This window comes from Schistocerca americana, chromosome 3, assembly GCF_021461395.2.
Source record: "Schistocerca americana isolate TAMUIC-IGC-003095 chromosome 3, iqSchAmer2.1, whole genome shotgun sequence".
NCBI lineage: Eukaryota > Metazoa > Arthropoda > Insecta > Orthoptera > Acrididae > Schistocerca > Schistocerca americana.
This window is the reverse complement of record NC_060121.1, coordinates 746,854,015-746,873,158: the sequence shown is the minus strand read 5'-3', so window position 1 is coordinate 746,873,158 and position 19,144 is coordinate 746,854,015. Positions and strand designations below refer to the sequence as shown.

Below are 19,144 nucleotides of genomic sequence, written 5' to 3'. Positions count from 1 at the left end.
TTCTGTGAAGTTTGGAAGGTATGAGACGAGGTACTGGCGGAAGTAAAGCTGTGAGGAGGGGGCGTGAGTCGTGCTTGGGTAGCTCAGTTTGATGCCGGCACGGTAGCTCAGCGTGTTCGGTCAGAGGGTTAGCTGCCCTCGGTAATATAAAAACTGAGTTAATCGATCAACAGCGAACTTAAACGGAAGTCTTACGACGACCGCCCAGAGCAGATTCAACGAACAAAAGCGACCAAAATGAGATTAAAAAAAAGTTGGTAGAGCACTTGCTCGCGAAAGGCAAAGGTCCCGAGTTCGACTCTCGGTCCGGCACACAGTTTTAATCTGCCAGGAAGTTTCATATCAGCGCACACTCAGTTGCAGAGTGCAAATCTCATTCTGGAAACATTTTCTCTAGATTTCTGCAGTTATTTGCAATTTTGTTTTTGCAAGATGTATCTTGTGTCAGCCTGAACAAATACTGCTCATCGCGTCTTCCATGTGATGCCTAGCATTGAGGGAATTTGTCGGTTTGTTTCGCGTTTCAAATTAAATGATTTTTAAATCGGGGATTTATATGCCCATTCGATAGAGCGCTACCAGATCAGTCTAGTGCAATAGTCTATGTACACTCCTGGAAATGGAAAAAAGAACACATTGACACCGGTGTGTCAGACCCACCATACTTGCTCCGGACACTGCGAGGGGGCTGTACAAGCAATGATCACACGCACGGCACAGCGGACACACCAGGAACCGCGGTGTTGGCCGTCGAATGGCGCTAGCTGCGCAGCATTTGTGCACCGCCGCCGTCAGTGTCAGCCAGTTTGCCGTGGCATACGGAGCTCCATCGCAGTCTTTAACACTGGTAGCATGCCGCGACAGCGTGGACGTGAACCGTATGTGCAGTTGACGGACTTTGAGCGAGGGCGTATAGTGGGCATGCGGGAGGCCGGGTGGACGTACCGCCGCATTGCTCAACGCGTGGGGCGTGAGGTCTCCACAGTACATCGATGTTGTCGCCAGTGGTCGGCGGAAGGTGCACGTGCCCGTCGGCCTGGGACCGGACCGCAGCGACGCACGGATGCACGCCAAGACCGTAGGATCCTACGCAGTGCCGTAGGGGACCGCACCGCCACTTCCCAGCAAATTAGGGACACTGTTGCTCCTGGGGTATCGGCGAGGACCATTCGCAACCATCTCCATGAAGCTGGGCTACGGTCCCGCACACCGTTAGGCCGTCTTCCGCTCACGCCCCAACATCGTGCAGCCCGCCTCCAGTGGTGTCGCGACAGGCGTGAATGGAGGGACGAATGGAGACGTGTCGTCTTCAGCGATGAGAGTCGCTTCTGCCTTGGTGCCAATGATGGTCGTATGCGTGTTTGGCGCCGTGCAGGTGAGCGCCACAATCAGGACTGCATACGACCGAGCCACACAGGGCCAACACCCGGCATCATGGTGTGGGGAGCGATCTCCTACACTGGCCGTACACCACTGGTGATCGTCGAGCGGACACTGAATAGTGCACGGTACATCCAAACCGTCATCGAACCCATCGTTCTACCATTCCTAGACCGGCAAGGGAACTTGCTGTTCCAACAGGACAATGCACGTCCGCATTGTATCCCGTGCCACCCAACGTGCTCTAGAAGGTGTAAGTCAACTACCCTGGCCAGCAAGATCTCCGGATCTGTCCCCCATTGAGCATGTTTGGGACTGGATGAAGCGTCGTCTCACGCGGTCTGCACGTCCATCACGAACGCTGGTCCAACTGAGGCGCCAGGTGGAAATGGCATGGCAAGCCGTTCCACAGGACTACATCCAGCATCTCTACGATCGTCTCCATGGGAGAATAGCAGCCTGCATTGCTGCGAAAGGTGGATATACACTGTACTAGTGCCGACATTGTGCATGCTCTGTTGCCTGTGTCTATGTGCTGGTGGTTCTGTCAGTGTGATCATGTGATGTATCTGACCCCAGGAATGTGTCAATAAAGTTTCCCCTTCCTGGGACAATGAATTCACGGTGTTCTTATTTCAATTTCCAGGAGTGTATATTAACAGGAACGGTAGAACATGAAGAATAATCAATACCTCAACAGCGACCGAGCAAGGCGCTTCTGCATAGCGGTAGCAGCCAACGGGGTGTCGCTGCTGGAATACAAGTTACTCCACATGTTTTACTGTCCCTGTTGGCACAAATCGGAAAAACGAATATCGCGCTAGACTAGTTTGGGACCGCGCTGTCGAATGGGGACGGAAAATCCCACTCCAAAAATCGCTTTATTTGTAACAGGAAACAAGCTGAAGCTTTCCATCGGTGCCGGGAGTCGCATGAAAGACGAGACGAGCAGTATTCGTTTGGACTGACTCCAGCTATATGTGACAAAAATAGAATTGCAAATATCTGACGAAACACCAGAAGAAATGTGCCTCACGGCTCTTAGAGAGATACCATGTATATGGACATGATGCCAATAGAAGGTCTAAACTACTTCACAACTTATTTTCAGCTTTAATTTTCTTCGGAATACGAAAAGAGAGACAAAACGGAGCTCTTCTTTAGTTTTCCGTTACATAACTCTCCCTAACAAGACCCAAACTGTGGTCCCCTGTCACCAAAGGGTTCCAGTGACCTTGATAACGGTGCAAATGTCGTAGTGAAAGGGGAGAACCTGCTCATCGCTTAGGGTTCTCAAATTTTTCCCTAGATAAACCAAGGTGAGAATGTAAAAAGTGAATTTTACGCGACATTCTACACCCCATGTTCTTGTGACTGTGTAACAGGCCATCCACAATAAAAATATAATTATCATCTCTTCTGTTGCCCAATACGCCTACCCCAGCAACTTTGGAAGAGAAAAAACAACTACTTCAGATACCACAGCTTCGAAGTCAGGAACAGGAACAAGTAACGCTTCATCTCAGGGCCAAAAAATGCACTCGAGATACATGTGGATACTTTATTTTGGGCCTAGCTTTGTCTATCAATGTCTAGCCCTGCAGTATTTGCAAGACAGAAATAACATTCTGAGAAATGGTCTTCAGACTCACGTCATACCACTGGAGCAACGAATGGCATGGTTCTTTTCCTTTTAGTCATTCAGTTAAAGTGACAGCAGAGGTAGTCCAATCAATATGACATGCAAAATTTTCATCTTGATCACCAAGAAGTAGATCTAAATACGGTTTACATGCCTTCCTAACTAAATCAGTTACTGGTTTTCTTTGAGATTTTGGGCTGAATTTCCCACACACACACAGTAAAAGTTTGGACAACAAAGACGTTTGCCAGTTGCCACTTATAGTAAGTGTAAGTTTTAAACACCACAACGTTTCATTATCTCTCACAAGAAAAACTCACTGAGGTAACAGAAACTCGCAACGTACTGTTGCGCCGAGGTGATCCTCAGAATTGCACCATGCGAGTTTCAACGTGGACTAGATCACAAAGTCTCTTTCACACCGTGCATTATGTTGACCTCAGGTATGTAAAGTGAACAGTCTTTTTTTTAGGTATACCCAAGAAATTTTAAAGTAACACACATCTAAACAAAAGACGAGTAAGCATCTAAATACGAAAATTAACAATAAACCGTAAAAACTAAATTTTTTTTACGTGCTAGTACATTTTGAAAGGCAGATTTGGATTCTCCACTCTAAAATCCACACTAATTGATATATCACAGCACTGATGCAAAATGGCTGTTCAGTAGTGAATTATTGGTGCCTTTATTTTATTACTGGGAACTATTCGAAGGACTTGCAATCCTTCAGCATCCATGCTATTCTATCTTCAATGATCCAAACCTCACGCTTTTGGAATACATGATGATTACTAAGCATTCAGAACCTAGAAGAAGCTTTTAGTTCAGTGACCCACTGACAATGAAGTCGGTAAACGCGGAGAAACGGCATAGTTTGACAAGGCTATGTTCTCATTTTATTGATCGTTGCAGCATTTTTAATTTTGGAATCACGTAACTGCAACCAGATATAGACCGTTTATCGGGAGAGCCATATTGCTTCCATCTTCTTTTTCTATCTAGTGTGAGCCAGGGCGCTGATCAAAATAGTTAAATGAACATCAACAAAATTATTTAACTAAATATTCTTACTACCCAAGAATAAAAGAACCAATCATTAAATGAAACAAAAGTTCGACAATATTAAGCTTTTTTTTGTAATGAACACACCACCATTTGACTGTTTACAGTCGAATGGTAGTGTGTTCATTGTACGACTGTTGCTCAGAAACATAAAAAAAAGTGTTCTTCTCTAACGCAAGAGGCGTTTTTATTGCATTACCATCCTTGTGTTAAAGTCAGAGAGAAATCCAGCCTTAATTATAAAAAACCTAATTTCTTGTAGATTGATGCAAATAAATTTAGAAATCAGACTGAGAGCTTACCCGTGAAAGGCGTGTATTACAATCAGGTAAACGAATTTTAGGCACTTGCATGATTTGTAGACCACAGGAAAACACATACTAAATTCGAGAAATGTTAAATACTTTTGCCTCTACGGGTGTACATGAGACAACCATTGTTTTATTTTTTCTTCCGTATCAAGAATTAAGTCCGGTGTCCGTCGTTGTTCAAAGACGTCGATGGAAAAATTAGCCGACCAGTGTATTGCAGAACTATTTATCGCGTTTTATGTGATCCATTGTCATGCTTGTACTTGTTATTCATACGAATGGCTATATAGTGCATCACTAGTCGATAAAAATATGCACAGTTCAGAAATGCTCGTTAAAAGTTGCATTATGAACTGTCTACTCATGAATTCTGCTTTGTAAGCTGAAGTTAAGCATAAATGAGATATTTCAAACAAGACATGGAAAGTACCGAATGTGGAGCATAATTCAGTCTTCAGAAGATGGCTATACGTACTACAGTGTCTAGAACGAAGATCATCTACAATGTGTCGTACGTGCAACATCACAACTTAGTCCTGTTTTATGGGGTCTCCTTTATTTCTTGCTACCACTGCCCCCCCCCCCCCCCCACCCACAACCTCTCACAGCTTGTGTGACAAAAAAGGAGTGCACAGAAGGCCGTGACGAATGGAATGCCTCGCTAGAAGATTAGCGGAATAACCCCGATGCCTGTGGTCACTGCCAGCAGCGAGCGAAAGTTCGTATCAAGCACAGTCCTACTTTGTGTCCTGTTTTTCTTGTCTCCGGAGACGAACGCCGATACGGCGAAACCCCCACGTGGGCCACTTTCGCAGATATCCTCCTGCAGTCACTCTACACCTTCCGTTGAGTCACACAGATGCCAACTTAAACCGGAGTCTTTAAAACCGTTGAAGTCATATCCTTGTATCACATTCAAACTCAGTTTTCACGGTTGCAAATCGTAAAATAACGTTATAACGATTCAAATGTTGGATGATCCAGTGGTACGAAACGTTTCAAAAACCAAAATAATCCAGACTTCATTAACAGTGATGCAATGTCGTTTCCACAGAAATACTGTATCTATAGGTTTCTGTTAACACTGAAACTGGGGATATTATCTCAATAGTACAGTGATCTCCAGCTGAGAGAGTCACCGATTTCTATAATAAGCTCATGTTTGCAATATTGCTGAGTGAAATAAAAAATTGTAAGACATGATTCACACCACACCTACCAATGCACAAGCAGTTCACTGACTAAAGACTTAAAGTCAATAAAATTCTTTTAGGTCCGTGATCGCATTGTCATTGTGTAAAAATGCTACACATTGTCTAAGTGGTCACAGACCCAGAAGAACTGTGACAATGGCCACGGAAGCCTACGCTTATAAAATTTCAGTGGTTATTAAAGTACATTTTCTGAGTATTTTGGCAGAAGAGACAGTGGTCTCTGGTGGCTTGTAACAGAGTAGTAATATATATATATATATATATATATATATATATATATATATATATATATATGATTTATTCTGTTTGCTACCCAAGTTAGCTTCATTTCCGGTAAAATATCTTCACTGCGTGCGAAAGCAAGTAATATGCAATCATGAAACGGTACAATATAAAACGCAGAGTAATGTAACAATCATCAATGCAAAACTACTGTAGTGATTTTGCTGTCACTGTGAATCAGTTATGTATAGAGTCGCTCTCTAAACTCTTATTATTCCTGCTATATGTTGGGAAATAATTTGTTTTAAACATTGCCAATGACATCGGTCAATATATGTGCACCTGTAGTTTCTAAAATAGCCTCACAAGAAGAGGTCACAATACGGATTCTGTTATTGGCAAGTCGTGATCATAACAGCTGTTGGACTGAAAGTTTGATGTGCAAAGGAGCTCAATCCTGCATGAACCCTATTCTGCGGACTCTCTTGAAAGCAGTGCCGTCTTTAAAAAAGTCCTTGCCTGTCCATGCGACTTTAATAGACAGCAAATATCATTCTCCACATTTGTAGAAGAACCATACTCGAAATTCTCGACTTCTTGCTGTCAGTTCAACGGGTTTCTAGCATATATATGTATATATATATATATATGTGTCTTCATGTCAACGTATGGAAGCATCAAACTAAAACGTAATTATTGACATGACAAGTCGGATCGACGAACGCAATTGCTGGCGTTAGCTAGGTTCATCCCCCTGTTTCCTACTTAATTATAAAACTGAACATTACACATGTGAACCGGACCATAATTCATTAAGCATAACACAGACGGAAAAATCATTGCGCAGAAACTTGGCCAACATGAAAAAGCGAATATTTCACAACCTTTACTAACGGATGTAGTCATATAAACTGTACAGGGCTATTACAAATGATTGAAGCGATTTCATAAATTCACTGTAGCTCCATTCATTGACATATGGTCACGACACACTACAGATACCTAGAAAAACTCACAAAGTTTTGTTCGGCTGAAGCCGAACTTCAGGTTTCTGCCGCCAGAGCGCTCGAGAGCGCAGTGAGACAAAATGGCGACAGGAGCCGAGAAAGCGTATGTCGTGCTTCAAATGCACTCACATCAGTCAGTCATGACAGTGCAACGACACTTCAGGACGAAGATCAACAAAGATCCACCAGCTGCTAACTCCATTCGGCGATGGTAGGCGCAGTTTAAAGCTTCCGGATGCCTCTGTAAGGGGAAATCAACGGGTCAGCCTGCAGTGAGCGAAGAAACGGTTGAACGCGTGCAGGCAAGTTTCACGCGTAGCCCGCGGAAGTCGACGAATAAAGCAAGCAGGGAGCTAAACGTACCACAGCCTACGGTTTGCAAAATCTTACGGAAAAGGCTAAAGCAGAAACCTTACCGTTTACAATTGCCACTAGCCCTGACACCCGATGACAAAGTCAAACGCTTTGACTTTTCGGCGCGGTTGCAACAGCTCATGGAAGAGGATGCGTTCAGTGCGAAACTTGTTTTCAGTGATGAAGCAACATTTTTTCTTAATGGTGAAGTGAACAGACACAATGTGCGAATCTGGGCGGTAGAGAATCCTCACGCATTCATGCAGCAAATTCGCAATTCACCAAAAGTTAACGTGTTTTGTGCAATCTCACGTTTTAAAGTTTACGGCCCCTTTTTCTTGTGCGAAAAAAACGTTACAGGACACGTGTATCTGGGCATGCTGGAAAATTGGCTCATGCCACAACTGGAGACCGACAGCCCCGACTTCATCTTTCAACAGGATGGTGCTCCACCGCACTTCCATCACGATGTTCGGCATTTCTTAAACAGGAGATTGGAAAACCGATGGATCGGTCGTGGTGGAGATCACGATCAGCAATTCATGTCACGGCCTCCACGCTCTCCCGACTTAACCCCATGCGATTTCTTTCTGTGGGGTTATGTGAAAGATTCAGTGTTTAAACCTCCTCTACCAAGAAACATGCCAGAACTGCGGGCTCGCATCAACAATGCTTTCGAACTCATCGATGGGGACGTGCTGGGCCGAGTGTGGGAGGAACTTGATTATCGGCTCGATGTCTGCCGAATCACTAAAGGGGCACATATCGAACATTTGTGAATGCCTAAAAAGACTTTTTGAGTTTTTGTATGTGTGTGCAAAGCATTGTGAAAGTATCTCAAATAATAAAGTTATTGTAGAGCTGTGAAATCGCTTCAATCATTTGTAATAACCCTGTATTTTTAACTGCTGACAATAAAAGATGAAACCTCTTTGTCTGGGGGTTGCGTCTTTGGTAAGTAAGCAAAACATCCTCCCTCACGGGGTCGAACCTAGTCACAACATAAATTTTGAATGAAAACCATTAGCAATGACATAAGAAATCATATTCGTTCTGCCAATGGCCTTGTCAAAGAGCCTGGAGAAGTGGACAGAGGTTCAGGGCACTATCTTGCCCTTGGACGGGAAACTTCCCCTGAAAGGCGGAAGAATCAGCAATGATCAAAGGCATGAGGATTCAGCAGGCAATGGAAAGCAGTGTATAAAAGGCCTGTAGTTGAGAAAGGGCGATGACTCACAATAAACTCTGTTTCAGTGAGGGCAGCAGCGAGCATGACCAATTTTGTTTCTGCTTCCCTGATAAAATCAAATCAAGAGGGATGATGATCTCTCCACTGTCAAAAGACCCTGGATTTAGGATCTCAAGGAGAAGAAACCACCATAAAAAGATGGAATAACCAACGAAACAGTAACACTCTACAAGTTTGAACAGGGAGTGTTAGAAGTTAGAACTTAGTAGAGAATAGGGAAACTGTAAAACCTGACAAGGGAATACAAAGGCTGGGAAGAGTGGGGGCAGGAGAAGGGTGCGTTCAGAGAAGTAAAGTATAATGGAAAAAAAGGTAAGGCTTTCCGGTTAGAACAGAAAGGCTAATAGTAACAGCAGCAGATGATGGCTTAACGGCAGTACAATTTGCTATGATTTGAAAGGTAGGGTTGAGAGAGCGTCACTGTGGTTCAGTATTAGGGTTGTTATCAGATTTGACAGCAAACAAACGCTGACAGCAGAAGTCCAGGTATACATGTCGACATCTCAAGCAGAAGATGAAGAGATACAGAAATTGTATGAGGGTATTAAACGAGTTATTCAGTATGTAAAGGGAGGCGGTAATCTGATAGTCATTGGGGACTGAAATGCGGTTGTGGGGAAAGGAGTGAAGAAAGAGATACGGGCTTGGTAGTAGGAATCAGAGGAGAGAATGAATAATTGAAGTATCAATCAATTTCAGCTAGTAATAGCTGAATAACAAAAGGAGGGGTATACTTGGAAAATCCCTGGAGACACAGGAAGACTCTAGCTGGATTGCATCATGGTCCGACAAAGGTTCCGAATCAAATATTGGATTGTAAGCCATATACAGGAGCAGATACAGATTCAGATCACTGTTTAGTAACAATGAAGAGTAAACTGAAGTTCACGCGAATCGTCCTGAAGAACGAGTGTGGACGGAAGTGAGATACTGAGGGATGATGAGGTGCGTTTGAAATTCGGTAAAGATGAGGATACTACGATAAAGAAGACACAGTAGGCTGCACAGTTGAAAAGGAGTGGACGCTATAAAGATAGCAGTCACAGATGTTGGACGGACAAACACATAGTAGGTACCAGGAAGGTAACTGCAAAGAAAACCATGGTCAACAGGAGAGATAGTTCAATTGATCGACGAAAATAGGAGGCATAAAATTTTCCAGGAAAAGACAGGAATATAAATAATTTAGAAATCAAATAAATACGAAGAGCATGGAAGGCAGAGCGCAATGGTTGCAGGAAAAGTGTGAAGAAATCGAAAAATAAATCACCGTCATAAAAACTGATTCAGCATATAGATAAATCAATACTAACTTCCGTGAAACGAAAAGCAATGGCAACATTAAGAGTGCAATATATATTCTACTGTCAAATTCAGAAGACAGAGAGAGAGAGAGAGAGGTAGGTAGGTGGGAACAGTACGTTGAAGGATTATAAGAGGAGAAAGAATTGTCTCATGACGATATAGAACAAGAAATTGGAGTTGAATTAGAAGAGATAGGGCATCCAATATTAGAGTTACAATTTCTAAAGTCACTGAAGGATGTGACAACCAAAGGACTATTCTAGTTTAGAATCTACACTCCTGGAAATTGAAATAAGAACACCGTGAATTCATTGTCCCAGGAAGGGGAAACTTTATTGACACATTCCTGGGGTCAGATACATCACATGATCACACTGACAGAACCACAGGCACATAGACACAGGCAACAGAGCATGCACAATGTCGGCACTAGTACAGTGTATATCCACCTTTCGCAGCAATGCAGGCTGCTATTCTCCCATGGAGACGATCGTAGAGATGCTGGATGTAGTCCTGTGGAACGGCTTGCCATGCCATTTCCACCTGGCGCCTCAGTTGGACCAGCGTTCGTGCTGGACGTGCAGTCCGCGTGAGACGACGCTTCATCCAGTCCCAAACATGCTCAATGGGGGACAGATCCGGAGATCTTGCTGGCCAGGGTAGTTGACTTACACCTTCTAGAGCACGTTGGGTGGCACGGGATACATGCGGACGTGCATTGTCCTGTTGGAACAGCAAGTTCCCTTGCCGGTCTAGGAATGGTAGAACGATAGGTTCGATGACGGTTTGGATGTACCGTGCACTATTCAGTGTCCCCTCGACGATCACCAGTGGTGTACGGCCAGTGTAGGAGATCGCTCCCCACACCATGATGCCGGGTGTTGGCCCTGTGTGCCTCGGTCGTATGCAGTCCTGACTGTGGCGCTCACCTGCACGGCGCCAAACACGCATACGACCATCATTGGCACCAAGGCAGAAGCGCTGAAGACGACACGTCTCCATTCGTCCCTCCATTCACGCCTGTCGCGACACCACTGGAGGCGGGCTGCACGATGTAGGGGCGTGAGCGGAAGACGGCCTAACGGTGTGCGGGACCGTAGCCCAGCTTCATGGAGATGGTTGCGAATGGTCCTCGCCGATACCCCAGGAGCAACAGTGTCCCTAATTTGCTGGGAAATGGCGGTGCGGTCCCCTACGGCACTGCGTAGGATCCTACGGTCTTGGCGTGCATCCGTGCGTCGCTGCGGTCCGGTCCCAGGTCGACGGGCACGTGCACCTTCCGCCGACCACTGGCGACAACATCGATGTACTGTGGAGACCTCACGCCCCACGTGTTGAGCAATTCGGCGGTACGTCCACCCGGCCTCCCGCATGCCCACTATACGCCCTCGCTCAAAGTCCGTCAACTGCACATACGGTTCACGTCCACGCTGTCGCGGCATGCTACCAGTGTTAAAGACTGCGATGGAGCTCCGTATGCTACGGCAAACTGGCTGACACTGACGGCGGCGGTGCACAAATGCTGCGCAGCTAGCGCCATTCGACAGCCAACACCGCGGTTCCTGGTGTGTCCGCTGTGCCGTGCGTGTGATCATTGCTTGTACAGCCCTCTCGCAGTGTCCGGAGCAAGTATGGTGGGTCTGACACACCGGTGTCAATGTGTTCTTTTTTCCATTTCCAGGAGTGTATGAGATAGGTGACATACTATGAGATTCTCGCAAAAATATCGCGTATACTATTCCGAAGACAGCAAGAACAGATAAATGAGAGAATTGTCGCACATTCAGATTAACATCTCAAGCATCCAGCTTGCTGACAAGAACACTATACAGAAGAAGGGAAAAGAAAATTGAGGATTTATCAGGTAACGGTCAGTTTGGCTTTAGGAAAGGTAAAGGCAGCAGCGAGGCAGTCCTCACGCTGCGCTTGATGAGAAGAGTCAAGACATGTCCAAAGGATTTGTCGACCTGGAAAAAGCGACAATGTAAATTGGTGTAACATGTTCGAAATTCTGAAAAAAAGAGGGTAAGTTATAGAGAACCACGGATTTTATACAATATGTACAAGACGCGACAGGGGACAATAAGATGAAAGACCTAGAGCGAGGTTCTTGGACTGAAAAGGGTGTAAGGCACGGAGTAGTCTTTCGGTCTTATTGTTTAGTCTATACTTCGAAGAAGCAATGTCGGAAATAAAAGAAGTGTTAAAAACTTAGAATAAAAATTCGGGCGAAAGAATTGCAGTGATAAGGTTCGTTGATGACGTTGCTATTCCCAGTGAATCTGAAGAAGAATTACAGGGTTTACTGAATGGAATAGTCTAATGCTTATAGCATGTGGATTGAGTGTAAACTGAAGAAAGACGTAAGTAATGAGAAGTAGCAGAAGTGAGAATGACGAGAAATTTATCTTCAAAACTGATGATCACGAAGCAGACGAAGTTAAAAGATTCTACTACCTTGAAAGGAAAAGAACCAATGACGGGCGAAGCAAGGACAAAGTAAGAAGCAGACTAGCAGAGACAAAGATGGCATTCATGGCCAAACGAACTCTGTCAGTGTCAAACATAACCCTTGATTTGGGGAAGAAATTTCTGAGATAATTTTTGAGGACACACTGTATGTTAGTGAGTCACGGGTTATGGGGAAACCGGAAATGAAATGGATCGAGGGGTTTGAAGTATGTTGCTGTGGAAGGAAGTTAGAAAATGTGTAAGCTGATAGGATAATGAAGGCGGAAGTACTCCACAGAATCGGCGAAGAAAGTAACATACGAAAACACTGACAAATAGAAGGGACAGTATGATAGGGCATAGTTAAGACATGACCTTCATGGTAGTAGAGGGAGATGTAGAGTGTAAAACGAGTAGGGAACGACAGAGATTTGAATGAAGCAGCAAATAAATTTGGATGTGTAGTACTAGTGCTGCTCTGTAATGAAGAGGTTAGCGCAAGAGAGGAATTCGGGGTGAGCCGCATGAAATCAGTCTGAAGACTGGAAAGGGAAAAAATTTATACTTTGATACTGGCTTCGCCCATCTCCTTCAGTATAGGCCCCATAACAAATATTTGCTAAAGGTAACTACACTCAAAGAAATTAAAACTCTGTAGAATTAATTTACGGATCTGTAAGTGCCTTGTCTCACTTTGACGCAGTTTGTTCTATTTATAAGGGGCGATCAAAAGGTATCTGTTTGAGGGAATTTCTGCAGCATATATGCAACGTAGCACGACATAGATACGGATATACAACATGCATGCGGTTAATGCGGAAATGTGAACTACGGTGATGTTATTACCAATTGCGCCCAAACGAGACCAACGTCCTGTTACTTTTATTTGGCTGCCGAAGGAAAAATACCTGCTGGCCTCCATCAAAGAGTGAATGATGTGTATGGGGAAGCATGCCTTTTCAAAAGTAATCGTGGAAATGTGCGCTAAGTTAGGTGCTGGTTGCGATTCAACACAAGACGCAACAAGTTCCTTGAGCGCATTGTTGCAGGTGACAAAAGCTGGTGGGAGACACTCGATTATCACGCCTTCGCTCCTTAAAAAAGGTCCTGAAGGATCGAAGATTCATGTCGGAAAAATTTGCAGCAGGCAGTAACGGACTTCTTCACGAAACGGGACACGGTGGTTTACGAAACAACTTGGTGCATCGATGGGACACTTACCTTAATCCTCACGGCGATTTTTCCTGATTGACTACCGATTCTGGACTGTACGGCCTTCGAACAGGAACTTTTTGATTGCCTCTTATACCTCAATGAATTTCTAGTGCACTTACTAGTTCTTTAGTAGAGCTATGTAAGTCATAGCTCTTATTCTCTTTTGATGATTGATCTGTCTGGCGCGTGATAGCATGTGAGTATTGTCTCTCTAGCTGAGTACGCTGTTGTACGCAAACGCAGCCCTCTTCCACCGCCGCCCTCTGCCACAGGTGCTGACGCCGAAGCCGCCGCCGGCGGCCACGACGGTGCAGGTGGCGTACGACCCGTTCTACAGCCCCATCCTGCAGCGCATGGACAACGTGTTCGCGCAGCTCGGCTTCAACGAGGAGGCGTGCCGCGAGCGGCTAGTCTGCAGCATGTACAAGAGGCCGGCGCGCTACAGCCCACACAGCAACCTCGTCTCCAACGAGCTTAGCAGGTATGATACGCGCCCCAGCCAGTTTCCCCCCATTCATCTCAGGCAGTGCTGCTCGTCTAAGTACTGGGGGTCTGTTGGAAGACTGGAATGAACATCAATGCATCTGACGAATACTCATAAAGAGTCACGTACAAAATAAGGAGCGGGTTTTACACATGGGACCAGTTTGGCAAACTATTTCCAGGTGGCCCAGTAGCGAAAGATGAAAATATTCACAGCAGTGAGAGATAAGAAATCTCTCTCGACGTAGTCCCCTTTAGAGTACTGTGCTTCGTCCATTATTTTTGCAGTGAATTGGTTCCATCTAGACATCTCATACAGGAGGGTCAACGAAGTACCCCAGTACAGTGCCCATATCTTCTTCATTAGGTTAAAAAGTTATCGAGGCGAAGTTCATTACGGACAGGGATAGTTGACAAGCAAAGTGTGCTATAACTGGTAAATAAAATGCATGTTACAGTAACTTGTGTCTGAATTTCATTGCCTCTTCCTAACGACAAACGACTTTTCTGACCAGACGTGTTATCTTCATGAAATGTGATCTACATTTACATATTCCGCAAGCAAATTTATGGTGTATCGTGAAGGATACCATGCACCTCAACTCGTCACATCATTTTATATTGCACTCGAAAATGGAGGGAGGGAAAACGACTGCCTTTATGCCTCCATACTAGCCCTATTTCCCTCATCATCTCATCAGTGAGAAATGTGCATCGTTGGCAGGAGAATCGTTCTGCAGTGAACTGCAAACCCATGTTGGTAAATCCAGACTTCTTATCATGTATTTTACTGTTTGCTTATTTTAGAAAAAGTATTCAAATGTGTGTGAAATCTTATGGGACTTAACTGCTAAGGTCATCAGTCCCTAAGCTTACACACTACTTAACCTAAATTATCCTAAGGACAAACACACCCACCCATGCCCGAGGGAGGACTCGAACCTCCGCTTATTTTAGAACCCTTACACTTATTAATAGCCAGTTACTCTTCTACTTTTTGCAACGTAGACAGTGAGAAGCAACCATTTTGCATCGCAGAAATCGCAGATCAAATGCAGTCTGGTAGATGAAATTAAGTTCATCTCTTCTTGCTTGTCCAGAGCTTTCACCAACTTCTTTACTAACTCATAGAGTGCGGACTTTTACGGTCGGTATTTGTATACTTGGCCACATTAGTTTGTGGGGATTAGGCACCAATACAACGCATATTTCCGTTGCTAACGTTTTTTTCCTTATTGCGGGAGACATCCTCAGAACTATAAAGACATAGTTAGATGATTGTGAAACATAAACTTGTTTAGCTGGCCGACAAAATTCGGAAGGCGGGGATAGCTAAAAAGTTTACACTTTAACGTACAAGTCTTAACAAAAAATAAGATACTGAACCAGATTGAATGGCAAGGACGAATATTACATCACTTCTACGATAGAAGTAAGTAGTCGTTTGTCAGAAGCATCGTAAGACACCAAGAAACGCACACAGTTTGCATAATAACCAATTTTACAAATTTTTGGAAGGTATATTTAGGACCTCTCTCTCTCTCTAGTCCTCTAGCCAATTCTATTATACATGACCCAACAGCGTCCATTATAGTTTAAACTGATCCTATCTGCACTTCAGTGCCAACATTGGATGCGTTGTGAGGCATGTTATTTCTGGTCGTTCATGTAGGCTTATCGACTTGACCTTTGTGGACTCCAGAGCTAGTATCCAGTATGTGGTGAAAAGGGCACTTTTGTCTAGCCCAGAGGAGATGGATCGGACTTTCCTAAACCCTTGTAAATGGGCTTTGGTCGGGGCCTGCTATGCTGGCTAGAGTTCTGCCCTCCTCCCGAGGCACGGATTCGGACTGTTGCCGGATGCCCCACAGGTGGTGGCCCAGTGTTTCCCAACATCCGTCCCCGAGCTGTTCACGGGGTCGCTCGGTTACTGGGCAAACCAGTAGCAGACCGGCCGTCGCGCCGCCTGGCCTCCGCGGTTGCGTCCGCACTCAGCGTAACGGTCGCCACTCCGAGTGTCTGGCACCGTTGCCGTCGCCCGGCGCCCGCAGAACTGGATTGCCTTGCGAAACAGCGCACAGATGTGCTGCTCGTTCCCAGGAGCCCAAAACGTCAAAGTCTCGCAGTGCCGGCGCTTCTCTAGATGGCACGTCCGGTGTAACCTGATTGGCGTTTCCTACTCTCTCCAGGTCTTCACGAACAAAAGAGTAGTCTTTGAGGACGACTACCGTGGACCGATGAGAACATAACAATTCATATGTCCAGCAGCAGACGGCGGAATGTGACATTAGCGCGGGATGATAGCGCTATCATCATGGCGGTGACGGACACGTAGATCTTCATGTCAAGTGTGGGATGGAAGATGGAACGTGCTGCATGTGTGTCATCGTCTATTCTCAATGTTCACTGATGATCGTTTGTCCGCGAGTTTGGTGCACATTACGCTGACGTCAAGACAGATGACTAAATAGCTAAATGAAAACATGGGGCCGGTCGGGGTGGCCGAGCGGTTCTAGGCGCTACAGTCTGGAGCCGCGCGACTGCTACCGTCGCAGGTTCGAATCCTGCCTCGGGCATGGATGTGTGTGATGTCCTTAGGTTAGTTAGGTTAAAGTTGTTCTAAGTATTAGGGGACTGATGACCTAAGTAGTTAAATCCCATAGTGCTCAGAGTCATTTTATTTTTTAAAACATGGGTTCATAACTGACGGAATTTGTAACCTTTTTTGTCTTACAGCAGTTTCGAGATTTTTAAATCCTTTCGCTGAAGCAAATTTCGTCAAAACTATGTCTGCGCAAAAATAAAATCATTAAAATTTATGTATTAAAGAGTATATGTATATGTTTGAGAAACCATAACTATTTCTTAACATAATTCTATATGTTTATCACTCTGTGTTTTGCACAAATTTTGACGTAACTTGTTACTGTACGAGTATTTGAAAATACTAACACAAATAAACGATACAAACTCAACCAGTTGTGGAACATCTTCATCTTCGTACTGACTGAAGTCCCCCAAGCAACAAAATTAATGACTGCGATAACGTTACACGGTCGATTGTTGAATATCTCACATCGGAAACTGTACTGAGATAACCGTCATGTTCTATGCCCTCTTACCCGTCGTGCCGTGCGAATGGTTGCATTTTGTTCTGCAGAATTTCAGGGACTATCAATACTGATAGCGGAAGTTACTTAAGTAAGATAGATTACAGTACTCCAAATGAACCTTGTTCACCTATTATCATCGAAGGACGCATTATACGGCCATCTGCCATTATTGAATTCTTAAAAAAATATATGTTACAAAACATAAAAATCTTGGGAAATGTAATGAGCGTTGGTAATCAGGACGTCCTTCTACGCTATTTGCGTTAAATACCGTTGCAAATACTGAAAGTTGTTTCTTTATATGTGTAAGTATGGATACTTTTGATCAGATAGTATATGTCTAACGATAATGACATACTCTTGTTATGTTTTGAGTGAAACGTTCACTATAGAAATGGGGTTAGGACTACTTATTCAGTAATGAAGGCAGAGTTAGGGTGGAACTTCTGTCTCGTTACCGGTGGCCGAAACCAAGTCACCGATGTCACTAGATGCTTAGTGAATATCCACTGAAGCGCCAGAGAAACTGTTAGAGGTACGCGTATTCAAAAACAGAAATATGTAAATAGGCAGAATACGGCGCTGCGATCGAAAATACCTATATAGAACAACAAGTGTCTGGCGCAGTTGTTAGATGGGTTAATGCTGCTACAATGGCAGGTTACCAAGATTTAGGTGAGTTTGGTGTTACAGTCGGTCCACGAGGGATGGGACACAGCATCTCCGAGATAGAGAGGAATTGGGGATTTTCCCGTATGACCATTTCACGAGTGTGCCGTGAATATCAAGGAGCCGGTAATACGTCAAATCTCCGACATCGCGGAGGCCTCAAAAAGATCCTGCAAGAACAGGACCAACTACGACTGAAGAGACTCGTTCAACGTGACAGAAGAGCAACAATTCCACAAATTGCTACAGATTCCGAAGCTGGGCCATCAGTAAGTGTCAGCTTGCGAACTGTTCAAAGAAACATCATTCAAATGGGCTTTCGGAGTGGAAGGGCCAATCGTTTACCCTTGAAATGCGCGACACAGAGCTTTACGCCTCGCCTGGGCCTGTGAACACCGACATTCGACTGTCGATTACTGAAACCATGTTGCCTGCTCGGAAGAGTCTCGTTTCAAATTGCATCAGCAGATGGACGTGTAAGGGTATTCAAATACAAAATGCCTCCCGCATGTCAGAAGGAGACTGTTCAAGCTGGTGGAGGCTCCGAATGGTATGGGGCGTGTGCAGTTGGAGTGATATTGGACCCCTGACACGTCAAGATACGACTCTGACAGGTGAGACGTACGTAAGCATCCTGTCTGATCATCTGCATCCATTCATGTCCATTGTGTATTCCGACGGACTTGGGAATTCCAAAAAGACAATGCGACACCCCACACGCCCAGAATAGCTACAGAGTGGCTCCAGGAACACTCTTTTGAGTTTTGACTTTTCCACTGGCCACCAAACCCCCCGGGCGTGAAAGTTATTGAGTATATCTGGGTTGTTCAGAAGATCTCCACCACTCGTACCCTTACGGGTTTATGGGCAGTCCTGCAGGATTCATGTTGTCAATTCCCTCCAGCACTACTTCAGAGATTAGTCGAATCTACGCCATGTCGTGTTCGATATTTCTGCGTGTTCGCGAGGGCCCTACACGATATTAGGCAGGTGTACCAATTTGTTTGGCTGTTCAGTGTAGCATACCTATTGATCCAGCGGGCAGGTATCAGCTTTAATCCAGAGTAAATGTACACTTCCAACATTTAACACTGTATTCGCAGGACCATTGTAAATTTTGTAGTGCCCCTTAGAAGTAAAACAATAATAGCAATAACAACAGCACCAACAATAACAGTAATAATAATTTTTGAAATCTTTCCGGGTCTGCACCTACGGAACTCTCTCGTCCTCAGATTCTCTTGAGATGTAGCACACTAGAGAATTAGGTAATGGTGCAGAATTTCCAAGAAAGCAGGCCCGTGGTGCAGCTGAGAAATCATTGTTTGTCTTCTCCTTTTTACGACAGGGTGTAAACGAAAGCGGCCCTGCCTTCTCTGCGGCTGCCGTGACTCTGCGCTTTCCGCCGCTGGTCTTGACACCCAGCTCTGTAGCGGTCGCACGGTTCTCGTACCACACTCGCCT

General features: G+C 44.8%; 1 protein-coding gene across 1 annotated transcript in view; it reads left to right on the top strand.

Moving 5' to 3' along the window:
• LOC124606361 overlaps nt 1-19,144 on the top strand; it is a 155,031-nt gene that overhangs the window by 78,015 nt on the left and 57,872 nt on the right. The window contains exon 5 of the mRNA XM_047138343.1: nt 13,688-13,896. Within this exon, the coding sequence (XP_046994299.1) occupies nt 13,688-13,896 (209 nt within the window). The remainder of the gene's footprint in view (nt 1-13,687; nt 13,897-19,144) is intronic.